The sequence below is a fragment of the Falco rusticolus genome, chromosome 1, assembly GCF_015220075.1.
Source record: "Falco rusticolus isolate bFalRus1 chromosome 1, bFalRus1.pri, whole genome shotgun sequence".
NCBI lineage: Eukaryota > Metazoa > Chordata > Aves > Falconiformes > Falconidae > Falco > Falco rusticolus.
In genome coordinates this window covers 109,246,252-109,273,938 of record NC_051187.1, presented here as the reverse complement: position 1 = coordinate 109,273,938, position 27,687 = coordinate 109,246,252, and the positions used below count along the sequence as shown (strand labels likewise).

At 38.5% G+C, this 27,687-nt stretch overlaps 1 protein-coding gene across 9 annotated transcripts in view; it reads right to left on the bottom strand.

Moving 5' to 3' along the window:
* MAPK10 (mitogen-activated protein kinase 10) overlaps positions 1-27,687 on the bottom strand; it is a 169,223-nt gene that overhangs the window by 56,832 nt on the left and 84,704 nt on the right. For all 9 annotated transcript variants that reach the window (XM_037395597.1, XM_037395556.1, XM_037395588.1 and 6 more), the window contains 2 exons: positions 21,137-21,306; positions 1,399-1,528 (listed from right to left, as the gene is read on the bottom strand). In XM_037395597.1, the coding sequence (XP_037251494.1) occupies positions 1,399-1,528; positions 21,137-21,258 (252 nt within the window). In that variant the 5' untranslated portion in view covers positions 21,259-21,306. The remainder of the gene's footprint in view (positions 1-1,398; positions 1,529-21,136; positions 21,307-27,687) is intronic.

Here is a 27,687-nt window from a genome sequence, read left to right as displayed (position 1 = left end):
ATTAAAACTCTGACCCAGCCAATGTGGTGCTGTTATCAGCTCTTATGCAGCAGTTTTAAAATTATATATTCAAAATTAATAATGCTCTTGCTGGCCTCTGCTCTCTCCAGTCCATTAAAAACATGAAGTGAGAATGCATAATTCTCCTGCCTACAGGGAGAACTACTCACTTCTCCCTGCACTTTCAAAGCCCTGTGCATTGATCTGACTGAAAGTAGTTTCCATCCAAGTCAACAGGGAAGAGACAGGTACAGTCCTGATCAACACAGTGGGTAAGCTGATGCCCAGGAGCAGGGCAGAGAGCGCTATAGATGACAAGTCCTGCTGTTTCCCGTTTTAGGGTCAGTCTTTTTTCTTTCCATGTGAATTTGCGATTGAGAATAAGTGTCAAATCTCACCTTACATCATGCTTTTCAAACTCAGTTATGCTTTGCGTAAGCAGAAAGAGTCATTGCAGGATGTGAGGCAAGAGTAAACATGCAGCAAACTGAAAAATTCACTCCTAATGAAAAGGAAGGGGCGCACAGGTATGACACCAAGCCACAGCAGAATTTGAGAAACTGTAGGAAAACTAAATCCTTGGGACGTCCCTTGACAATGCAGTGGAGCAATCCTACATACAAAAAAGCAAGCTGATACAGTGTCAGGCAGATAATTCTAACAGATAGATGGTTAAAATTAACATACAGCCCTGGCATTACTCTTTTGCTGCGGTGTAGAATGTTTTCATTCGTTATGGATACTGAATGTTATACAATAGGTAGTGGCTGTAAGAAGCAGGAAAGTCTAGAATCTGCTAGTGCTGTTTCTTTCAACAAGAACTCTGCGATTTGAAGGAATGGCACAATGTGTTGAGGCCTCAGAGTCCCTGGCTCCACAATGTGAGCTTACACACAAATACATGAAAACAGAAAAGTGCTTCTGGCTCTTAAGGCAGTTTTGCTGCAACCTTCACCATGAGAACCCCTCATCTTGTACAATGCATCGATATGACTGGGTTTCAGGTGAAGTCCAAAACAAGGAGCAATGCTTGTGCATGGGTACCTCCAACTCAAGAGACAGAGCTTTTGTCACAAATCCCAGTGAGAAGAGGATGGAGCCAGGATTCCAACAACCACTTACGCATTTCTGGATAAGGAGTTGACAAGAATGTACTCTGCTGTCTCCCCTCCTATCACCCTAAACCTACTAGCAGCATCTCCATTTGACATAGCCTTTAAATAAGCACATGGAAGATCCTCACACTCTTATGTGGCCATATAGTACCAGAGAGACTGTAGCCCTTGAGCATAATTTATTTTTCATTTCTTCTGTTTTAAAAAGGCACCCAACAAAACAATTTCCTTTCTAACAAACAAATATACATACCACTTCTCCGGTTTCCTACTGAAAACTTACATTTTTATGATTCACACACTTCATGAGGACCAGCTCCCTGTAAGCTCGCTTGGCATGAGTTTGGTTCTGAAATGGTCTGCTGAGCTTCTTAATGGCCACGTTTCTGTCAAGGATGGCATCATATGCAGCACTGCAGTAATTACAAACACAGGGGTTATGCATCTTACGAGGATATCCTGCATTTCTCATGGCAAATTCCTGAGCCTCAGTCTATTATTGCCTTTTTTTCCCCCACCGGGACAAAAGGAGAGTTTCTAGTGATAAAAAAATAAGACATCAAAAGGAAGCACGTACCACCACATTGGCAGAAGACAGCATGCACCACTACTTCTGAACTCCAGTTCATAGGAAATTAACACTTTCAAGGGGTGGGGGGAAAAAAATAACTTCAAATAAAAATACAATAAAAACTGGATGAGACAAAAAGTTGTTTCACAAAGCAACTCTCTGTGCATTTGGTACAGCGGAGAGGCTTTTGCTTTTTCTGTCATGATCAAGGACACCTTCACCGAGTGGCTCAATAAAAAATTGCCCACTTTTATCTAGAATGAAGTCTGTGTTTTCCTTATGATATTCCTAATAGAATCAAGTTATTTAATCATTCTTTGAGACCATATCATCCAATTCCAATAACATACCTAGAAACAGAACCATTTCACAAAATTTCTTTACCATTTCCTTCTGATAATGAAAAAAATTGTTATATACACTTAAGTTAAAAATTTTGAAAACAGGAAGAAATACAGGCTCTGGTTTGCATAGTGGGATTTAAAACTGAGCTCCCAAAATTCTCCTTAAACTTCTAAAGGTTTTATACAACATTCAGTTATTTTGACAATCTTCGCCTCCTATGAATTTGAAACACTTATTTTGGTGGTTCAAATCTGACTACACAAATCTTGACTTCTCCATTTTCGAAAGCACAGTGATTTTTAGAAACATTCCCAAATGCACAGTCCTCAAACCCTCTTCCTGATCCTCCCTTTTACCAAGCATGAGGAAATGCATGACACAAGTTTTCTTCTACTTCATAAAAAGCAACAGTGTATTTCCCAAGATAAACCCTCCAAACCACTAGTTCTAAAAATAATGACTTTTTAAAGCACCAAACATTCAAAATCCTGGCATTTTTTTTCTTATTAATTTCTGCTTATTGTAGACATTCACTGACATTCACTTACACATTCTTACTGACCAAGTACAGAGCAGAAAGCATGCAAGCATCAGAAGCTTAGTCACAAAGCCAACAAAAACATACAAGTGTTATAAATAAGTAAGAATGTGTTGGCAACGTATGTCTTGGAAACCACACAGGTGGAGAAGGATAAGAAATATTTCAATTATACTACTCCTGCATAAACAAATACATCCCACACATAAGAATAACTGTTTGCTAAAGGTGATGAATTTTGTGAAGAATGCTTTAGTCCACTGTCGACATCTGGGGCAGGATATTGGGATTTCACCCGAAAACATGTTCAGAGGGAAAAATCTCTCATGACTGCCCTTGCAGGTATTCTGAAATTGTCAGGAAGTTCTATTTTAACATTTTCACAGTGCAACTATTTCAGATAAAAATGTTAATTTATAGAAGAAATTAAAAATAAATACTAAATTTCCCCAAATTATCAACACTGTGAAACGGCAGGTACTACACCTGGGGAGGAACAACCCCAGGCACCACTGCATGCTTGGGGGCCGACAGTCTGGAAAACAGCTTTGCAGAGAAGGGCCCAAGGGTCCTGGTGGACAACAAGCTGAACATGAGCCACCGATGCACACTCAAGGCAAAGAGGACAACAGCATCCTGGGCTGCATTTAGGAAGACTGCTGCCAGCAGGTCACGGGAAGAGATCTTTCCGCTCTGCTCAGTGCTACTAAGGCCACATCTGGAGTGCCGGGTCCAGCTCTGGGCTCCCCAGTACAAGAAAGATAGGGACACACTGAAGTAATTCCACTGATGACCCATGAAGATTATTAGGGACTGCAACACCCGTCATACAAGGAGAGGCTCAGAGAGCTGGGCTTGTTTAGCCTGAAGAGAAGGCTCAGAGGGAATCTTACCACTGTTCTTAAGTATCTGCTGGGAGGGGTAAAGAAGATGGAGCCAGACTCTTCCAGTGGTGCTGAGCAACCTGCTCTAGTTGACTCTGCTTTGAACAGGTGGGTTGGACCAGGCCACTCTTCAACGTCATCCATTCTGTCATTTGGTAACAATCCTTTCTTCTCTTTTTCATCAATAAGGCATCTAACTTCCATGACTCAGCTAATACGCTAGGCACATGTGTAAGCAAAGATACTGTACTCACTAGTCAAAAGCATATATGAAGCTGCTTAGGTGATAAGGCTATCAAAGATCCAGTCTGATTTGACTTCATTCTGGCCAGAGAACATCTCTCAAACCTTACATTAGGAGGAACAAGATGCGTGATGTATAGCTTAATCTTATGTAGCAGAACGCAAACCTCCTGTAGCAACTGCCAGAATTGTGTCTCATTCTCATTTAGCTCAGCCACAACAGGGCATCATAAAGGTCACAACTAAAATAGGCCTTAATTCCATTAAGAAAGTATTGAACAAATAAAATGCAAAGCCAAAGAATTTAAAAAACATGGTCTTTCAAGAATTAAATGTTTCGTCTCTAATATTCACGGACATATATTACAAATACACTTTAGCAGACAAATCTTAGCTAATCCATATTACTTGATCACCCCACTTCTTTTAAGAAGAAAAGCCTACATGAGACTCATCTGAGCTATGCGAGAGTACTTTGAATCATTTTAATAATCTTTTCTCTTCTCATATTTTACTCTCATTAGTTACATCATAAAATCATAAAATCATAAAAACATAGCTAACTAGGAGTTGGAAAACAGTAACAAAAGAAGTTTGGCTGGGCAACCATTTTCTTTGGTTTCTGACCTCCTTTGCCTTTCTGAATTTTCTCTCTCCATCAAAACAAGAGATAAAAAAGCATCAATCTCAAATCAGAAAACCAAAGGCTTCCTTAAGTCTTTGGCTTTTATGATCCGTTCCCAGTCCTTTACATACCACGGAGGAAAATAAAACAAGTAAAGTAATCCTTTGTACAGGGATATTTACTTTGAGATACAAGGGTTTTGACTGCAGTTCTATCATTGTCTTCTATCAAATGGAAGGTGTCCGACTACTTCAAGAAGTCAATACGTAAATTCATTGCACTGAGTAAATTAATAGCACCGATGTTTTTTTTTTTTTTCTATTCACCAGAGAGAAGCTTTTGTTTACAGACAGCCATCTATGCATTTTACTACAATGAAATTACAGATACCACATGTAGGTCCTCTCTCTGGTGCTTGCTACACAAAATCCTTACCTTGGAACACCAAGGTTAGTATTGATGATAAGCCTTCTTAAGACAAACTTCAATCACTGGCAGAAGAGTGGCTGTATAAACAGGTGACTCAAGGGAGCAGGAATAAGAGAGAGAGAGTAATGAGTGTCTGCGAACTGCTATGAAAAGGCTGAGCGTGAAAGTCAATTTCAAGATCTCCAATAAGAGACTGGACTTGCATCTAAAAGCCTGTGCTTCTTTATCTGGAAACTCTATCATAACACCTCTTTCTCAACTAATAATTTAGGTTTTAATTTATACAGTTGCCCTATTTTTATAACAAAGAATATAATTCACCCCAGTCTTGTAATAAAATTACAGTTTTACTGCAACATGAGCTCAGAAAAATCCTCCAAGTTTACTACCATCTCTGGCAGCTAATACAGACAGAAAATGCAGTAAATAATCTCATTCCCTATAAATTCTGTTTATGGTTAGTTTAGCAAGGTAAATGTTAGTGCTAAAAAAGCCTTTTTAAACAGTAAATAATTTGAAACAAACCTATTTAGCAGAGATAAAAAAATTTTAGCCAGATGTGAATACAAATTCATGACTACCAAGAGATATATGTAATTACAGCTATTTAACAAGTGTCTTTGCTGACTTCAGCGGGGGAAAAAAAAAAAAGAAAAAGAACTAAATTAAACTCATTCTAGTCATATTTACACAAACCCAGATCACCATTTACCGCTGACATTGTGTGTGAGTTCAGACTGTAATGATCAATGAGCAATGCTCTGTTATCATACAATTGAAGGACCAGGAATTCATTTTATATCTATTTAAAAAAGCAAAGAAAAGGATTCTATTTCATTTCCAAGTTTTTATTTCAATAGACATTCACCAAGTAAATACTTAAAATTATTCTTCCCACATAGGAATAACTTTTTTAATCATCAATGAAACTTCACATTTATCAATTCCATTATATTCTACCCTGCCAAAACCACAGAAAAAAATTTTTAAGTGACTCTTAGAGACATGTTCCTAGGATAACGAATGGCAATTTTTGATAGTCTTTAGTTTTGAGATTCTTCAGATGGGGCACACACATGCTTTCCAGGATGCTTACCCTTCCTCAAGCCACTACTTCATTAAAGTGCTATTATTAGCGCTCACATGATGGAATGGAAGCCTGAAACAGGAAGGGAAGCTCCCAGCCTCCAGCCTCCCTGGGCAGGCTGTGAAACGGACACTCTCAGCAATCTCAGCAAACAGCTTTCTATATAAAGAAAGTGTCTTTATGTTATAGAAATCCAAGATATACTAAATGTTCCTCTTACCTATCACTACATATATATATTGCAACAAATACAGTATTAAAGTATTTCTGAAAAGCTACTTAATATTACACCTACTTTCTGAAGTGGCAGAATTTGGTCATCTTTGCCTTCCTCCAGAAAGACTCTAGCTGCAACTCTGTTTATTATCAATCACTGCTATATATATCTGCATTACTTGATCCTTCTAAGTAAGGTAGTTTTGCCACTGACATTAACATTTTGCCTTATTTCCTCCATCCCAGCGCAGCAAGAGGGAAGAAAGCTGAAACCGATCGTGTCAAACAAAGCATTGATCTGTGTATTTGAAATAGCCTGGTTATTTAGTGCCGAGATCTCCATCAGCGGAGAGAATTGGTAACCTTGAAAATCATGTTCAATAGCTCATCTTCAACAATCACCACTGATACTTGGAGAAGAACACATTCTACATAGACACACAGATACATATCTAAATGCACATACATACATGCATAAAAAGAAAAGCATACATGGATGTTTAGATTAATTGTTTTCAGTTATTTCTCTGACTTCAATCGCTGTGGCCTCAGTTTCAGATAACTAGCACTACTGCACTTTCTAAAGAAGTCATTTTTAGGAACAAGAGCCAAATCTCTTTTTCCTGTATCAAGCAAAATTTCTGTAAAAGTGGTTTATGAAACTTTATCCATAAAATATTTTCAGTGCTTTTTCTTCTCTCTACTTAAGGTCCCATTTCAGGCAAGCACTTTAACAAAAAAGAGAGAAAAAGATATTTTGTTTTAAGCAAATTTTAAAGTATATTCTGGTAGAGTTTTTTTGTGGGTTTTGTTTGTTTGCTTTTTATGCTGACCTCACTTGTAAGTCCAAATTTTAGAATGAAATTAGACCTTCTCATTCTTTTTTATTTTTCTTCCTTCTGACATGTAACTTCTGAGTTTCTAAAGGCAGACACTGACACATTTCCATTTACAACACTGCATATTCCTCTCTTCAATAATTACTTTTAAACAGAAAAATCATCCCATTATTTTTAGAATGAAAACTTCTCTTCAGAAAGTATCTTTAAAAATAGTGGGTTTTTTCCATGAAAATGGTGTAAAAAAAAAACCACAAACACGAGAATTCCATACATGATTCAACATGTAGAAACAGTTTCCCCAAAACAGCACAAGTCAAAAGCCACTGTAACAAACAAAAGCCTTTCAACATCCCTACTATGTTTGGAACCAAGCCTGTGTACTGAAAACCTAGAAAATAATTAATATGACCCTAATGAAGATTTACAGACCTGTTGTCAGGAATGGCTGCTCTACACTCTGGATTTCTCCTCAAAATGCAGAGAAATTCAGTTGCCTCTGAGAAAATATTCAGAGCTGATGCTCAGGGAGACCAATACAGTTTCATAATGGATGACTGCTGCACATTTCCTGTTACAGTATATGGTTCCAGCTATTTGTTTTGAGTTTCCATCAGCTCACGGCTTCTTGCAATCAGCTGGTAACAGTTGGATTAGGAAATACAATCAAGCTGCCTCCCCAGCTGCAACACAATTCATCATTTAGGTTTTTTACTGTCACCATGCATGTTTCACAGAATAAATAAATCAACCTCCAAGACCTTCTGTGAGCTTACTCATCACAGCAGAGGTTACTGATGGAGCTCAAAACACTCCTTCCTGCACTGCATGGGAAAGCAAAGACTGTGCACGCTGAAGTGCAGCAGAGGCGTCAGGGACAGGCACCCTTGCCAGCCAGGTGCTACGGCTGGTGCCCTTTGGAGCCCCTTCACATGCCAAGACAACATGAAACTTAAGCAGCAAAAGACAAAAAGAGAGGTTAACTAAATTGTGCCCTCAGTGCCTTTTAAATGCAAGCAGGACCCCTCTTGGGGCCTTTGGGAATGTTGCAGCCAAAGTAAGGTAACTCACTGCCAAATATTCAACATTTGATCTCAACATATGATCTGTTATCCTGTGTTGGAAAGAAGTAACGTGAAAGAGGACAGAAAAGCTTGATTCATTTGGGATTATCATCCTAGGCCTTGAATGGAAGTTCAACATTGCTGTCAAGATAACACAGTGAATTCTGTAGTACTTAAACTTCAAAGGTGTACCATTAAAACTGGATGATTTTAAGGCAAAAGGTCAAAATGTGTGGCTCCATTTTACATTTCAGTGTTTAATCAGGAAAGACAGGTTTCTTTTCACAGAAAACTTTTAGAGAATCGAGCCTACCATTCAGTGTGTACATGTTTTCATATATTTAATAAATTTAAGTCAAAATCCAGTTAAAAACAGAAAAGATGTCTGGTCTCTGCTTGCACAATACTCTTCATTTAGTGTATTGCACTAGAAAACGCTTGCTCTCAAACTTTGTTAGTAAGACTTATGGTTCTGATACTGAAATAAAGTCCTCTGAAAATGGAGTTTATTGTCCAATTCGTATTATGGATTTTACATTTAGATGTTACATATTTTAGAACAGAGAAGAGCATACGTGGCACATTTTGACTAAAAAATGTCCACGTCTTCTGTATCATTTCATTATAGAGTCACTGAAATTACTACTGTAGCATTTCAATACATGTTTATTCACTTCACTACAAAATACCTATCTATCTCCTACCTTGCAAATACAGCTCTCTAAGGGCCCTCGTTGAATGGAAATGTTTTAGTTGAGCTACATTTTTTCAGAAATCAGACCAAAGCCCTCTGGTTATCCATTCATACATTAAACAAGAAAAGGTGATTTAAAGAGCTCTACACATTTTTCAGTCTGAAAACGTATGGAAATGACCAAAAAAAGAATTAAGAACTGGTCACATGAACTGTACTTATTGGGGAAGCAAACAGGCAAATCTTTACCACAGCTAGAAGAAACTGCTTGAACAGGAATCTTTCCCCGGTTAGATCTGTGACAGTGTATGCCTAGTTATTTATGATCTTAAAGAACTCGTTCAGAGACCCAAATACACTCATGCTTATTTTTAAAAAAATAAACACAAAGTTCAAGCCAACATCTCACCCAGTCCCTTTGCTGTCACCCATAAAGGATTAGAATAGTATCATTTTCATATCCATGACATCTGCAGTCCATTTTTCACTCCACATTACTCATTCTGTTTAAAGTATGACAGTCACTGCCTGAAACGTCAAAGCCAAGCAGGCCTTTCGAAAAAAGATGAACTTGGGAGCACAATGAATTTTTATTTCTATGGGCAACTAGATTTGAAAACTTTGCTGTGAAATCTATTTTAGAATTCAGTAATGCTGAGGCAACTCTTATCCACCAAACTTTCAGATGGGTGGTGTAAAGGAAGAGGACTGAGCCATCATATATAAGACTGTAAAAGTTGCACAGGAAAAAAAGCTGGATCACTTCTTTTTAGTAAACATATTTACAATAGAAGTTCACTCAACATCTGTCAGTGGTGGCTCCAAATATGCTGCATTACAATTTTGTCAACTATACAAAGGGGTAAAACTGTAAAATAACAAAATAATTCACTATGTGGCAATACAAGGTACACTCTTCAAAAACTGCTGGGAAAAAGAGGAATCACAGGCTTGAATCTACTAAGAAAAAGGAGGGTCTGCAGTAAAATTTGCCCTTTATTACTTGCTGACAAATTCTTCTCTTACTAGACTGAATCTGCTCTGCTGATATCTTCTTTTAAAAAAATTACACACGTGAAACTATCAAGTTTTTTCATGTTAACAAAGTGCTCTTCCATCAAAATCTCCAGTAGTTCTTAAAGGTGACTATCTTCTCCAGCTCTACCATCACCACAAACCACAAGCCTGTCCATACAGAAGGTTCACACCTTGCACAGACCAAGAACTCTTGACTGAGCTGACAATTCAGATGCTCAAGGTTATGCCCTTTTGGCTCAGCTTGTACACAAATACCTCTGTGACTCCCCTATTCACAGCTTGAATCTCGATTCAGTTACGTTTCTAATTACGTGAACTGGTCATGCCCTAACAAGAACCATTTTGGAATCTACTGATCAGTTCTGTATACTGATGCAAGATAAACTCTTTTCCCATAGCCATTCTCACTCACAAAAATGGTGAAGGGATATGGTAGGAAAGGCAGTGTGGAAACAGCTATACTGTTCGCACATCGCCTGGCATGCCTCTCATAATGGGTGCCATTGTAGTTTGCCTGGAGACTAAAATATTCATGAGGATGCTGAATGTAAAGTATGTCTCATTGCATATACCCTGCTAATTCTTTCTACTTGGCTCTGCAAGCAACTCGGGTGTAGAAGCCTTTTCTGAACAGAACTGTAAACCCCTACTTTATGGTTCTGCATTTCTCGTCACCAATTCACTATATATCTGCTAGCTGACAATAACTTGTTAACTGCCAGCCTACGAAATTCAACTTGGTCAGTGAAAGAAGCCAAGTTTTTTTTTCATTCTGCTTTAAAAGGGCTCTAGGCCAAAATGCTTTCCCTTATATGTGTGACATGTAAGAGATGGCAACCTCGTGGTTTCCAAAGTATGCTACACTACTCACTCTCTGTATGCTCAAGGATTTACCAAAGCCAGAGCAAGGTAAAAATCTGAAAAATGGATCAGGGCTGCAGATGCCTATCAACATTCAGTGGCAGAAAATACAGGGGCTAAGGACATCAGAGTGCTTTGTAGTTAAACCATATTGGGTAAATGTTTGCCCAACATTTGGAGAATATGTACAAGACTCCGAACCTAGCAAAAAGATCTCACATTCAGTGCTCTGAACTGTCAGCTGGGCATATAAACACTGGACGGTTTTCAAGTTGTGCTAAGTATCAAAGCATCAAAGCCAGAAAAAGCCCAGTTTCCTCACTTTAACAGCAATTTACAAGACCAGGGAAATACGGACACTGAGGCAGTCTGTGCACCTGTAGAAGTTGAGTACCTAGCAGAATCAAATTGTCAGTCCCATGATAAATCTGTTATTTCTGGATCTACAAACTGAAATAGAAAACAGCTACTATCTTCCATAGCCACCTCACAGTCATAATTTAAGAGACTTGCTGGCTTGCCTGACAAATGTAACAAAAGCTGTCAGTTTGGAGAAAAAGAAACATTATTTCACAACCTTTCTCGCTGCATTTCTCAACTGATTAAAAATCAAAATTCAACGAAGCACTAAAAATGTACTGTCAGCAAGTCATCATCAGCAATGTGATAATCATAGATGGGGAAAAAAAACCCGTAAATAGGTTAACCCTAAAAGGCTACTCAGATTCTAGCTTCCCAAAGCTAACCCTGCAATCTCTACAAGGGTGCTCTAAGCAGACCAGAACAGAAGATTGGCGATGCTGAAATGTCACTTGCTGCTCTTCCAGGAGTCAAGAAAGCCAATGCTGCCACATATGTCACCTTTACCCTCCCAGCCAAAGGGCTAGCACACACCTGCCCTTACGCTGACACTAGCTCAGCCAACCCAGGCTGCTCTAACTCATTCATCAGCGCTCTCTCATCCAGCTGGGGTAATTCTTTATCTACAGTCTCTCATACTGAGGCACATCTCTGACACAGGTAAGATGCTAGCAGGTAAAACTGATAGTTCGTAAAGATACAAAATGTTTTACCTGCTGTATAACAAGGCAAAATGCCTTTGTTCAACAGGAACAAAATTTAAAGTTACTTAAGTTTTCAAGTTGGCCGGTCACATCAGAAATTTCTAGATGTAGATGCTCTGACAAAATTTTAAAACAAGATTTTTCTTTGAATTAGAAACTCAACCCTCTTCTGTGGCTCATGGTGAATTTGTGACCCCAGAGCCACAAAATTTATTTCCAGTCTGTAAATGGGCACCAACCAACAGTGTAACACCCTGAACCCAGAAAAGAACAATAGCAAAACCAAGCAAAAAATAAAAATAAAACCCCCCCTCGACGTCCTGTTTGCCACTTGCTTTCAGTACTGCCTTTGAGTCTTCCTCCTTTCTGCTTCCCTTCTTAACTGCCTCTCTGTTGCCAACTCTTGCAATTCTGGTGAGTTTTCCAACCCATGCCATGCCAGATATCTCACATTGTTCACAAGCTTCACCTAGGCTTCATACACAATCTCCTATTTCATACTGTCTTTGTATTTTGCACAACTTCATTTAGATTTTTTGGCCATCACTGTTTTTTATGATTGTCTGAGGACAGCAGGTCTTGGGACAAGGGACAACTTTTTGCTTTCTATAAAACACCGTGAAAATCTGTAGACTACATATCAGAGAATAAATATTAACAATACATGCTGGCAAATAAAATTGAATTATCTGAGGTGCATTTCCTTCCAGACTGGCTCTAGTTTTTCTAATTCTGGTTCCATTGCTTCTTTGTTTTGATACCTGCCCTTTTATTTGGATGCTCTGTCCTATAGTGCTACCCCTCTGATTCCATACGGTCACAGCTATTCTCCTATCACAGAAGAATCCCATTATCTCTAGGAGGGAACAGAAATGTCTAGTGCAATTGCTCTCATGTTAAACACATGGTAGTCAGCGATGCTGCTGCTAGAGTCTTCATTTCAGTGGTGACAGGATTTCAAGTGGATGAAATTAAATGATAAGTCTGAACTCAGTTAAGGAATGGCTGAAATGCACTGAGAGTAGTTAATTCCAAACCCAATTTCCTCTTTAAGCTGAAATTTGTCTGCAACTAAATTCCAGGCAGACAACCTGACACAGTAGGAGAAGCAAGGAGAGTCTTGAAAAAAATCTGTCTGATATGTCGTAGTATAGGTGTGAGATAGAATAAATGTGAGAAAAGGGAGATCTGGCAGTGACCAGAAGGAAGTTTTGATGGGGGAGGAGCAGATAGGTGCCTCGTATCTGTAAAAGGAGTTATAAAATCTTACTGCCTGATAGAAAAAAGTGTAAATGAAATCAAATTTTTAATTAGCCAACACAGAAAGAGCTTAAGTTACACAAACATTAGCTACTTCTCTGCAGCCACAAAATTTACAAACATCTGATACATTTTTTTAATGGCTCTAACAGGATCATAGATGCTTATCCAGTCATGGCTATGCTCTATATCTCGGAGCTGCACTGATCCAGCTCAAAATCCTGGGTCTCAATGCTCTTAAATGGGCCTGACACACTGTCTTATCTTTACAGTACTGTAGTTTATGATCAAGTAATGTGAGTACTGTCATCAGGGTTCACAAAAACAGGTTGTGCAGAGATAGTTTCTACACCACATTAATAATTTCCCCCCCACCCCCCTAAACTTCCAGAGAGAAAATTTGGAATAGATTTTGCCCGCTTAACTATTTTAGTGATGAAAATCTATACAGTTTCATTAAGAAAAAAGGAGAGTCAGAAATATAGGCAGTCTGAGTATTTTAGAGACAGGGACCACGATCTCTTTGCTAGGAGAGCATACTCTGGTATGTTTTATTACATATTGTTTGTGATTACTGGAACCAAAATCACATTTCAGATTTCTGTGTGTTAACAAAGGGAAATGAAACGTGAGAAGACAAACATGAAATGTGTGGTGACTTCCTGCCTACCAGGAATCTCTGCAGTTACGTAGAAAAAGGAAATTACAATTAAAAAAATAACTGAGAAATATATTTTTTAAAGTTATTACATGTCAAAAGCTACAACAATAATTCTTGCTCAAAAATTTTAGCTCAGCTACCCCATCATATAAAAATGGGTCTTCATCCTGCCTGAGGCGCTTTTCATGCACTGCTACTGGATATACACCTTTTCTTTGCTTCTTTCCCACTTACAATCAAGATAGCAATAGTAGACAGAAGAAGTTGTAAGAATCAAAGAAAACATGGAATAGAAGCTTCTTATTCTTAAAGACAATTAACTCATCTCATTTTTGAGACATGTTATGTATAGTTTGGCATATGGCAGCTATTGTCTATGATCCTAATGACAGTTTCCTGCACACCCAAGCTAAGTTCTTAGTTGCGTCATTAGCAAGAGCATCGCAAGACATTGCCTCCTCCCCTCACCCTGTATCCAAGAAAAATGTCTCTGAATACGCGTTACTATGCAAATTCTAATAACATCACTTGAAGAAACACAAATCTGACCAATTAAGATAAGCACTTTCACTCAATATTCTGGAGCTGAAATCCACAGAAATACTTAATCTTTGCAGTTCCCACTGGGAGTGTCTCAGCACCTTTAAATTCACGTGCTGGTGATCCAGATGCCAAATACAATTGAGAAATTTCCTATCTTTCTGAAGAATTAAGGCATAGATATATTAGAACAACCAACCAGAATGTGGTGTTCCAGATGTACATCAGGTGGCGATCAATGCCTAACTGAATACATGCAATTAAATTTTTGGCATTTCAGAGCAACGACACGCTAGAAGATCCAAAGATACTACAATGTGAATGTAAATTGGTAGTTGGAGAAAAATCTTGCAATGTACAAATGAATGAATCAGGCTTGAAGCTTGCTGTGAGTTTACTTAGGGTATTTCAACATCTAAGAACTTCCCAAAGTGAAAAAAAAAAATATCTGGCAATAGTTTAAACCAATTTCTCTCAGCAGAAAAAAACAAGTAAAAATATCTCACCAGGCGTTGCCATTGGATGAGATACTAGCACTTGGAAACATCAGAGAATTTGTTTTAAATTGACATGCTTATTTCACTAACAGTACAGTAATAGTCCACAGTACAAACTGACAGCTATTTTCTACATTACTCTCGCATGAAACACTTGTAAAACTCTAAAGGTTGTCTTCAAAACCCTCCTCAAAAGCAGTGTCTAAGCACATCAGCAAAGCACAAAACAGCACGAGAAAGAGAACACAAGCGGAACTAATGGATACAATTTGGAGAATCTTTAACAGAACAGGATAAATCTGTAGTGCCAGCTGACAGAATGTTAAGCATGAAATGTCTGCAAGATCCGACTGTGTACCTGAAATACAAGTCCCTGAACTCACAACATATACTCAATACCAATTCACAGGAGAGACTGGGACTGACAAAATTAACACTGCCACTCCCTTCAGGGCCACTGAAATTCTAGGCATATCTCAGTACATGGTTCACTTCATTTTTCCTCTGAATAACATGTATTCTTTGTTCTGCTCTTCTGAGGAAAATTAGTGATCTGTCCTGTGGTGAGAATATCTCTGATCTTCAACAGAACGATGCCAGTTTATACAAGTGGAAATGTTGACCTCTGTCAAGGAATACAATATTTTAATTCAGTGGCACAAAGAAACCATAACAATATGGAGAAATAATAACATTGGAAATAATAACAATGAAGTAATAATAACGTTGATCTCTCAAGAACTTCAATACACCAGTGTTCAGCTAGATAATACAAATAAGATCGTACATTAACTGTAAGACGCTGAGATGTACGCTATTCTTTGTGTCTTTTCCACTGCACCATAGCAAAAGCATAGACTATTCTTCCTTGATCACTGTGGGCTCAGAATTGATTATGTTCAGAAGTCAGCACCTCTTTTCTATTGCTTTTACCATTATTCCCATTGCAATACTGCTTTAGAACCTTATACTCAGACTAGGAGTCAATTGTGCTACACAAAACCAGAACTGAAGGTTAACCAGTATACAAAAGAGCTCAAGTGTTTTTGCAAACTCAACGATCTGATCTTTTTCATCATTTACAGGCACATTCCACACAGAAGGTAGTCATACTAAATTAAAATCTATTTTTAAGTTGTTCTGTTGATTGACCACGCTCATGTCTTGACAGACCACCAGCAGAGATCTAAGGGATGGAAGAGGTTTCCCTATAATAATTGTCATAGTATATATAATACACGAATATACAGAGAATTAGAGGAAGTTTTAGCCAATTCCATCTTAACAAATCTTCCATTACCAGTATCAGGACACAACAGGACACTTCCCTATGACAGTTCCAAGGAGAACAGCAACAAAAAACCCCTTCATACTGGAAATCTTGCAGTGGACAATACCTGTTGTATTCCTCTTCCAGCCTTTGAACACTACAGGAAGTGGTTGAGTCACCATCCCTGCAGGTATTTAAAACACATGTAGACTTGGCACTTGGGGACATGGTTTAGTGGTGGACTTGGCAGTGCTAGGTTAATGGTTGGACTCAATGATCTTAAGGATCTTTTCAAACCTAAATGATTCTATGATTCTACGATTACTTTAGGGAAAGAATCAGCATTATTTTTTCTCCACAACAAGCACCAACATCACAACATGTCAATTTGAAAGAACTCTGCACTGCTTAAGATCCAACCACCAAATTATGATTAAATCAGCAAAGGAGAACCTACAGTAACCTTAGGCAACATAGCAAGCTATCAGTTGACTTTCAGACCCTACCTGTTACAAGGAACACAAAAATACTCCGTAACCTCCTTTATATTCAAGCTCAAAGTTATCATCACATCACTAATTCCAAGAAACAAAACCCACAAGTTGCCTGATTTAGTAATTGAAGAGTATATTTATAGCATCCTCTATATCTGCAAATGAGATATCTTTCTCAATTTATAATGCTTTCACTGAAGAGCTACCAAGACTCTTCAAAACTATCCTCAAACTATCATTCCTGCTCCCATACTCTCTCCCCAAACCCCATTACTCCAAGACACAAAAGCTTCTTGCATAAACTGGATAGTGTACGGCACTTCCCTGCTAACACTCCTTGGGTCCAGCTGACACATCACTAGACCACATCCCAGCATCATACAGTATGAACGCCTGTCTTCACTCTTCAGAAAATTCAGGATCTCAGCTGGAAGACATCATAAGACTCATGTATTTCATACTGACCCAGAGAAGTTTGTCTACAAAGCTAACACTTTCTCCTGAAAATGCACACAGGTATAGGCACTAACATGGTCACAAACCAGGCCAAATGTCTTCATAAGCAGCTTCTAAGATTTTAATTATTTGTATCCGCAAGCCTGTAAGCAATGTCTTCACTACCTGCCATGGAAAACTGGACTTCACCCTCGCTTCCATCATAAATTCAAAAACTATCACAATCTCTTCAAATTGCTTTTGAAATATTCCTGTACAACATCATTTTTCTAGACACAGACACAGGCAGTATCAAAAATATCGCAGGCAATATAGAAAATGATAGCTTGCAAACCACAGCAGAAAACCTACAGATCAAGTGCCTTGCTTCCAGGCAAACTGAAAACACAAAGAAACACCCACTCCAACATCAGCATATTTCTGTTGATCTTATGGAACATGAGAATTTCTCTCTCTCCACCCTAATCTAAACCATCCACAGCCACAGGCTAAAAGTGACCTGTCTCTCTCTCTCTCTCTCCCCCCCAGCCCCCCCCGCCTTGTAAAATAAGGTAGCTGTCAACTCTCTTCTAACATTGCAGAGGGATATCAACTACCTCTTCTCTCAGTGTCTTAAAGTGGAATGTATCTAATTAAACTCAGAAAACTGTTTTCAGCTCATTTTACCGTTGGCATTTTCAGTTTCCATCACAGACTTTAAGTTCAGCTCGTGTGGTTAAAAGCCTGAACAGTTTTTACAACTACAGCCTAGTCTAATAAACCATAAACTCTGTTTCAGCTATGTCCCATTGTCATCATGCCTATAACAACATTATAATTTGATGCAAACACACCCTATACAGCCTTTCTCACAGATGTCTTTCTTACAGTTGTATGATGTACAGTGAGCAAACAGCCTACACTTGAATTAAGAGTAGTTTTTACAGAGTGAAGAGGAACTTCCCTGCTCAGGAGATTCCAAGCAGCTTTTTCTTTCTTCCTGCTGGCAAAAATAATTTTGTGAACACAGTTAACACAAATCCCATTGAAAGCTGCAATTAATTTTGGAAGATACTGAATGCACTGTGTTACAGCCAATACCACTTTCTCACTGAGTTCATAATTATTTCACATGGGCACAATGACAATTATAACTAACACTCACACAATATGGCTTTCTCTTTTTCACATAATTTAGAAAATTATCATTCCCTGAAGACCTTAATATCTTTAACGCTTTCATAGCAAGAAAATTATTTTCTTCGATGAAATTTTCAGAATAATCAAGAGAAATCAAATCCCAACTTCTTTCATAACCACACTCCCTGCTTCCCATGCCTGCGTCTGTTCCACAACACAAATTATTTTCCACTGAAATTCTCCTGCTTACGTGGACATCTATTAATAGAATTCTATGAGAAAGATTTCAGTGTACTCTGTGGCTTTACCTAGGAACCCTGCAACACCAGCTTCTACAGCATCCTGAAAAACCTCATGTCTCTCCTCCATTCCCCTCTGCCTCTACAATTACCTCTTGGGCTGCAAACAGTTTGCCTGTCCAAGTATACCTGGCGAGGTCCTAAGGCAGCCAGCATGCTGGGCAAGTGGGATCCCACTTCCAAGTTAAGAGGGAAGCTGTTGCTAGTATGTGGAGTTTGGTCCTGAAGATAGCGCTGAAGCAGTCCTTGGCATGGGGTATCAGGTACCCGAATGGTACTGAGAGATCTGATGTTAAATTATTGAAAAATCTATTATTACATAGGCCCCTTTTTCTCGAGATGTGGGAATTACAGTTGTGTGACCAAGCACTAGACAAAACAGAAATGTCATCAGCAGCTCAGCTCTTCCAACATGGGCAAAAGACAGCATGGACTCCACTCGCCAAGCTGCAAAAATTTAGACTAGTCAAGCAGCAGGTCCCTGGCAGCAACTGCTGGCAGCAGCTCAGCTCTGAAAGGGTAGTTAGCATTTACTCTATCACTCCATAAATCCAGATGTCAATAAGCACTAAAGCTGCTTCCAGTAGCTGGGTAGCCTCACTCCAGCCAGACAATAGGTAGTGTCCTTTACCTACAATTATCTGGAAGGAAAATCCAGAAATTCCCCTTGGCAGAGGGAACAATCAGAAATCACCCATTCATCTCCTACACTCTGCTAATTCTGGCACTAAGAAACAGAACTGCATCCCAGATCTGTTCCACTTTTCGAACAACAAGCCATTAAGTATGAACAGAGCCACGGGATCTGAAAGAAACTAGGACCTAGGTTTTTCCCACTATTTTTGTAGAGGAAATTCTCGTGGCTATTCTTTGCAAAAGAACAAGACTAGCAGAGCAAAATACCTCCTTCACCAGAACCACCAGCGCTCCACAAATAGGCAGGTTTTCAGTGTTATCCTAGATGCAACCCTACATCCATCAAAATACTTAGTAGTTCCTAAATAGTTTAAGTTCCTAAACTATTTAAGTTTACTGTGTAAAGTTATTATTGTTACTATATAATTATCACACAAGTAGAAACTTAAACAACAGAAGATATTTTTATCATGTATTGTCCTCCTTCAGTTAAACTACATACATTTATCTCACGATTTTTTTCATTGATTTATCACTTCACCATTGATTCTTCATGCTTTGCTCATAGTTTGTTAATTTATTTCTGCTAAATTATGCCTCATGACAGGTAGATTACAACATAACACATACTAAGCACAAATGCTCATTATCTTCTCCATCTATTATGGAATACTTCTAGATCTGTATCATCAAACCATAAAAGGCCTTTTGTGGTCTCTTCATGCTACTCAGCCACTTCAGGGGATTTGTGTTAACTTTCACTTGAACTTACTTGTTCTCTGATTTCATTTTCTTTCCTAAGGCATTCTTAGTTTTTGCCTGTCAACTCTTAGTATGAAAGACAAATTCACAGGAAACTGTTATTGATTTTATTCAGCTTAACTTCTATGGTTTTTTGCTGCTCATAATTGATCATTACAGCAATTCAGTTGCAGAGAGGTTCAGCAAAATCTGATTTTCCTCTAAAACGAATAGAGAATAGTAAGTAGGAAGAAAAAACATCAGTTGCTACATACGGAAGTGGAAAAATAGTGCAAAATTAATATGAATCGTACTCAACACAAAGTATGTTTCTTTCCCAAAGCTGACATTAAACCAACCTTTAGTCCTTTCGTGTTTAAGATATGAAATATAGTATTTGATCATTTAGATCGATCTTTGGACTTGTGTGGCCTCAAAGTACATTAAACACTGGAAGTGACAGTCTGAGACCTAAGGATGCGTTGCTAATTGTTGTTACGCTGTCAATTAATAGTGGCAATGCCAATGATCCATGGAAGCCCACTCACCCCTAGTCTAAAGAAGCCTGTTGCTTTACCACTGCCTCCAAATGTAAGGTAACACACACTGCATCAAAGTCAGAAAAGTACAGTGATAAAGACAACAGATGGAATTAGAATTCATCTCTGATCAAGTTACAATTAAAGATCATGTTAGTTACCCTTATACAGGGGTCCTCAAACTACGGCCCACGGGCCAGATACGGCCCCCCAGGGTCCTCAATCTGGCCCCGGTATTTACAGACCCCCCCGCCGGGGGTTGGGGGGGAAACCAAGCAGCCGCAGATGACTGTCTGCCACTTCATCCGCGCGCCGGCCCCCTGGTTAAAAAGTTTGAGGACCCTTGCCCTAATACCTTGTGATTAAACAGGTAACAAATGCCTGCACAAAGACATTTAAATATAAGTCACTGAAATTTAAAAGCCATCTCTAAAAATCCAGAGGCAAAAGCCAACCAGGATATCACAGCTTTTGAACATAATAATTTTGAATTCCATAAGCCTTTTATATTATTTAGGAGTGCTATTGAATTTGTGTCTTTTGTTCGCATTATTCACATCACTGCAATGTCTCTTTTAAGAAACAAAGGAAACATTAACAGTTATCTTTATTTGAAAGGCTTCCAATCTGAATAATTGAGAATGCTATGGGATGTGACAAGTTTCTATATTGCTCTCAGTGACTTTTACTGCACAAAGACTAAAATTACAGGGTTTACTTGGGATATTATTTGCACTGCCTCTGGAAATAGTGCCACAGTTGTCAATTATGATAAAATCTTTCTCCTGCTTTCTTGCTAGTTACATTTTGCTATATGGAGACACAAACCTAGTGCTATCATTCTCACCAGCAGCAGAATTTATTAGCTAACCACTAGGCTCCTTCTGCCTCAGGATGTCTGTTGCCTGACTTATTGTTGCAATTTTAGACAATGTCTGTGGCTAGCAAACTGTGAAGAAATGCAAAAGGCAAACCCTATTTAAAAGCATAAGAGAAACTGCTGATACTTACCAAACTATTCCCTGAGCCCCAGAGCCAATAGGTTTCAAGTTCTGGTAGCGTTTGAGAACTGTGAAGGTCGAGTCACCTACTTCCACGCTGTAGAACTGGTTGTCAACTTTGCTTTTGCTCATGTTGTAATGTTTGGCAATATATGACACATCCACTTGTTTCCCAAATCCCTGTTGTACAGAAGAAGGGAAGGGGGAAGGGAGTAGAAAAAACACAGAAACCAAGGCTGGTAAAACATCAGAATACTGATAAAACACAGTCAGCCTAATTTTCCAATATAAATTCTTGTCATTTTAGGCTCATTGTCATAGATCTACATGAATCTTCAAATGCTCTCGAAGACTTTATCAAACTTTCTTTCACCCAGGAGTAACCATAAAAAGCCACTGATTAAAAAAAGCTAGTGAATTCTCTAGCTGAGGTTTGTGACAGTTACTCTCAGCTACTGGTCTCAGCTTGCTGTTACTGCTGCTTTATGACTATTGGCTTATGTGTTCACACCAATTCTGCCTTCATTTGTATCGCAATAAATCTTTTAAAACAAGAAGATTTACATCCATGTAGAAGTGGGACAAAAGACAGGAATTAGGTTCTTCATTATTGGTCAGAGCAAATAAGTCTATCCACATGAGCACTAACTCTTTCCCTGAGCATGTGACAAAAGGCCTTGAGAACCTTTCAGCAGGAGTTGCAAAAGAAACAGAGCAGTTTACGAGACAAACTCTGACCTGACATGGGCTCAGTATCATGGACAGTATTCAGCAGCTCAGGAGATCTTCCCAAGTTCTGTGTTCCTACGTACAGAAGAGTTCCCTCGTGACCTGACAAATGCGTTAGTCCTAAGCAAAGGCTAATTTTTGTGACACAAAGACAAGTCAGTGTAAATTTTCTATGCTTGCAGGGAAACTAGCACTGCAGAGCTGTAACCTAACCCAAATTTGCAGAATTACTATGCAGAAAGTGACATTATAACCATTTTATGACTATGAGTGAGCTCAATTCCCTGAAAACTATGGAGCAAAGCATATAGTAATTTCGGATATAAATCAGAATTTAATGTCTGCAATTTAGATTCTATACTACATGATGCTGAGCACAGGATGCAAAAGTTCAACACATTACAACAGATCTGTCCTCAAGTAGTTGACAATTCACTAATAGAAGTCAAGATTTTTCCAAATACCTTCTATAAGGAGAAGTAAAAACTGAATGTGCCAATCTCTGCTGGTCATTAAAAATAGATAACTAACCTTGCTGAGAACTTGGATTCTCAGGTTTGCCTTAGTATGATTAATACTCTTTTTCTGTTTGTTACCTCACTGGACGGACCATTGTTGCTAGACAGTATTGGTTAATCCTAATGACCTCATTTAGAGACTTTGAAACATTTTAATAAACGTAGCTGTTCATTCAAACAGAAAATCTCATTTTAGAAGATCAATTAGAAACTTGTTAATCAGATAAATCTTCCCCTCCCCAAATGCAGAAAGTAAGAGATTTATCAACACTGACACAGTGATAAATTCAAGCTTACAGAGAGTGAAACGACTCCAAAAGAAGTTTGAATTTTTCTCATTTGTGGACAGTCTGCATCTGATTCGCACTGTGCAGCCTCAGCCTTAAAACTCCTTCCATTACATGAAGAGATACATAAATTTGGTTCGCTCAGCTATTCATACCAGACTTGGAATTGAGAGGCTTTATTCTAATAATATGCTCCTGATGGTCAGGAAATAATCACAGCTCCCTCTGGCCAGACAAACACATTTGCAGTGTGGTTTTTTTCTGATGTCATTATCAGAACAATGCAGATGATATTCAGCATTAACACCCATTACTCTGAAACCGATGTTATGTAAAGTGTCAGCACAAAAACTGCATTCCTTAATGAGCCTGACTCCCGGCCAGCTCGTCTGGAAGTACAGATACAGTGACTTTTTAAAAGAAGCCACATGACTCTGTTAAGGCTTGAGTGAGCCAGGCCTGCCATAACTTGTTTGCATCCTCTCTCCTGAGCTACCCAACAGTTCCTCATGCAGTATGGAGCTAGGAGTGAAAAGATACTTCATCACTCTACATTTAGAACCCTATGCACATCAAAATTACTTGCTTTGAAGTTACACTGACCTTGTGAACTGCTAGCCTCAGAATACCATGCTGCCTACAGTGGAATTCCTGAGCTACTGCAGTTCCAGCAAGTGGTTATTTCAAATCCAGGAATGTCTTAAAAATCAATTAAAACAGCTCACAAGAACCACACTACTACAGTATATATATACTTAGTTATATGGGCAGTTATAAGGTAGTTATATATATATATATATACAGTATATATAACTACCTTAGTTATATGGACAATTAATGCATGCATCTCAAAGTTGATAGAACAGCCACTTCCTAAATGAGGACAAGGAAACTGCAGTTTTGTTTCACTCTAAGATTAAGCCAAAAAAGATTGTCCCATTACCAAGGAAATTCATGCTCTTAATAGAGCATGTCAATGTTAGTTTTAGTTTCAAACTCAGATTAAGAAATTCTTCTCAAAGTCTTCAAACCTACATTGCTGATCTTAAAGAAACCTAAGCATCACATTTTTGTCTTGTTCTGTTATATTCTTGGTGGTCACTCCAACCCCTTCCAGAAGCCTTGGTGCTGGTATAGCAGTTAATATCCCCATTCCCTGCTCCCTCTATCTACACCATGTAAGGTGTTTCAGATTCAGGTTTTATTGCATAATGCTTACAAGTTCTGTACTGACAGCTTAGGTTAAAGCTTTGGTTATCTGACAGCAGAAAGGAACAGAGGGCTAGAAATTTCCAGTATACGCCCTTCTGTATACACACCTAAAATAAAGACTTCCTTCAAATTTGATTGACACCGACATCTTAAGAAACTAGGAATTTGCACTTCATTAATAATTAGCTGGGGAAAAGAAGGGTATCCACACACATAGCAATCAGGTTTACTCCTCAGAATATCATAGTAAAGATGCATAGGTCTTGTAAAGAAAACTGAATTTCACTGAGTTAATGAATTTTCAGGTAAACTTCAAACGACCTTGGGCAAGCTACAATACTGGGGCCCCAAAGTAATAGTAAACGCTCAGGTGTGAAACAAAAGCAAATTTCTCCATCCTTTTTCATTCAAACAAAACACATCAGTTTCTCAGACCTCTATGTCACATGAAAGATTATTCCTCAGAGACAAAGTATGCATTGGAGTGCCATTTGTTCTTGGTTTACATAAATATTTGGACAATGGAATTTCATTACTTCAACACTGACTGGAACTTAACTTTCATTTCACACGTACTAGAATGCATGCACCATTATTTTCTCTTTCCAGTTCCTAACTGAAAACTTCTAACACATAACTAATGCCATTCTCTTTCCTCCATACTGAGAAATTTAAGAGTAAGAGAAGTAAAAGTTTTCCAGACTGAAAACATAGCTATTTTGTTGGGTTACTTAAATGCACAGCCATATCTGCAATGATGTTTGCTTAATATCCCAACAACTGGGGAGGAGGAAAGAAAATGAACTGTCAAGACAAGCTTTTGAGATGAAGGACAAAGATACTCTCACCATTATTAAATGCTTAGTCAAAATATATTTTGCTTTCAAAGAACAATTATTAAAAAATTGGTGAAATTCAATAACTTTCTGCCTCACACACAGCTACAAATTGTATCCTTCTCTTTTTTTTGTTTCACAGCATTGAGAGCAAACGAGAGGGTTAAAAGCACAACCGCAACACAGTGATGTCATTTTCTGTATTATGAGATGAACTGTTTCCTGATATCCCATTTTATTTGTCCATTTCTTCTCCATAAAATAACTATATTTATTACATTCCACTGACAGATATCTGTTTCTGAACACCATTTCCTCTAGTATTGATGAGCCTGAAATACCACAATTTCTTACAGCTCAATATCTCATACATCTTAGCTTTTACAAATACAAACCATGCTAACAGCAGTTTAAGCTAAATTACTCTCCTTTGCATTTCCAAGACAATGAGGTTGTCACAGAAGCTGCTGGTAGGCATCAGCTGAGGGGAAACTTTACCTCAATATTAGCATCCTTCCCTGTCTGCACACAGAAATACCTACAGAAACACATCAACTTTGAAGGGTGCTATGATTCAAAGCTGCTGAAAACAACTAAATGACTCCACAGGTGTGAATGCAGGTGGGGAAAAGAATTAGATGGAAGACTGAAAGGCTAGCTTCTAATTTGTAGTTGGCACAGGACCCAAAGATGAGCAGGATGCACAAGAGAGGGTGTTCAGAGCTAGAATCACAATGGCTCCCCAGGGCCCCCTTGTCACCACCCCATCTCAGACAAAGAGACAGCCATGGAGAACAGCACGTTTCAGAGGTGGATGCCCTCGAATCTCTCAGGATCCAAAAGGATAGTATCTTAAAGCTACAATTTGACCTTAAAAGACAGATGATAAGACTATACAAAGTGGAATTCTGAAGCATGGTAAAATCCTCAGAGTCTTCTTGCCAGCTCCGAAAATGTACATGCAGGCGAGCCCTGCTCACCTGTGTGCATCTGCTAAGTCAACAACACTATTAATTTAATGGCTATCCTCCCACTTGCACAGCTGTGATTTTCTCAGAAGATTCAAGTGCCAGAATTCTGAGATGAACAGACATTTACTGAACCCTTTGCTCTGGATTTAATGGTCAGGGGATTTTCTGTGTAAATTTGGATGGCCGCAGAAGCCACAATTTGAGAAATACAAAGTATCTTTGCATAGAAATGCCAAGAAAATTATTTTTCTTTATGTATTAAGTATATGCCACATTTATGGCAGAAATATTATCTATTTTTCTCACCATAAAGCTAGACTGCTCAGTAATTCTGGCTCTCCCCAAACTCAAAAGTCCACAGATAGTGATCAAATCTCCTATGAAAACCAGGTTTTTCATCTTGTGTGTGTTTGGGTGTAGTTTTACAGATTTTTCTCTTATCAGCCACATCACACCATAGTTCCCATTTCTTCCACCTCATGCCCATTTTCTAAGGATTGTATTAGTCACTCAGGCTTCCTGATTTTAGTCTGTTTTGAGTGGGATTTTTTAATTTCTCTGCCTTCTTTTAATCTCTCTCCAGCAGTCTTGTCCTAGCCCCCCAATGCAACCTACCCTCCTTTATGAAGTCAGCCTTTCAAGCAGCCAACTGACCCTGGCAAACTACTCAACCTTGATCGATTAATCATTGATCTTTTTACTATATTTGGGTTTTTTCACTCTATTTTAAAACATCGTATTAAAACATTTTATCAGATGTAGTACAATATTCACAAGTGCTGTTCGGGGTTGGTTTTTTGTTTGTTTGTTGTTTAAACACACTGTCCTTGTTTAACCTTTTCTAACAGATAGCAAAACCCCAACAGCTTCAGAACTGGCTGTTACCTAGTTCTGATTACAGAAGAAGTAGCAGGACTGCCTTCTGTGTCCTTTTCGTCAGTATCTACTCAAAACACAAAGCAAACCACTATTTATATTTCTCACTTGTCCTCCACATGTTCACTGAGCTTTAACTAATTTAAATTGCTTCTTTCTTACAGGCACATTTTTGTAGTTCACTTGTAACTGTGGTATCATGTGTTGCTCAGAAGTCACTGTGACCCAAAGGTGACTGCTTCATTCCAGGCCAGACTTCTAAGAAGTGAGCAATATGTGAGTATCCACACAACAAAACAACTAGTTCCAAATGATTCCTCATTCCCCTGATGCCTGAAGAACTCAACACTGACACAGGGGTAACATCCAACCCTGGTCATTGTACCAAAGAAGGAAAGGATAAGATGACTGATCAAGGAACACTGACAGAAAAAGATCCCTTGAGAGTGAGGTTTCTTTATGGACAGTACGTAGTCAGTGACCCAAATGGAAAATGTAGCCAAAAATACAGGAGAGAAAGATTTAAGAGTAAGTGAGAAAGCTACGGTAAAGATGTTCAGAAAAATCTCACCCAGGCATAGCTCCAGAGATTGGAAGCTAGCAAAGGCACACTGTGGAACTGTGTCCAAACCAGGAAAACAATGGCAGCAGCCACATCTAACTCACAGGGCAAATGAGAAGAGTGGAAATGTTGCAGTTTCTATTGATCAGTTTGTTCTGAGGCCCTAGATCTGAAAAAGAAGCAGTAACGTGGGAAGAAGCAAGATACAATTAAGATTAGGAAAGAGATACGGGATTCACTAAAAGTTGGCCAAAACATCACAACACTAAGGAATGAAAAGTACAATTTATCAACAGTAGTGAAGGGAACGTAAAAGTACGGTGTTAAGAGCACAAGATAGCCAAGATGGGATTAACAGCTCCTCTTTATATATTGCATATACTGATAATACAGTACATTTCAAATGGTTTACACTTCTCAGGAAACTGGAATTACACTGAAATACTGGGTATTGTTTAAGAAGCTTTCTTCCAGTACGCAAGCAGGGCAGCAAGATGACTGACTACATGAAATGCTATGCCCCGATGCACAACATGGTTTCCTTTTAAAAGAAGGGTAAAGTATGTAACA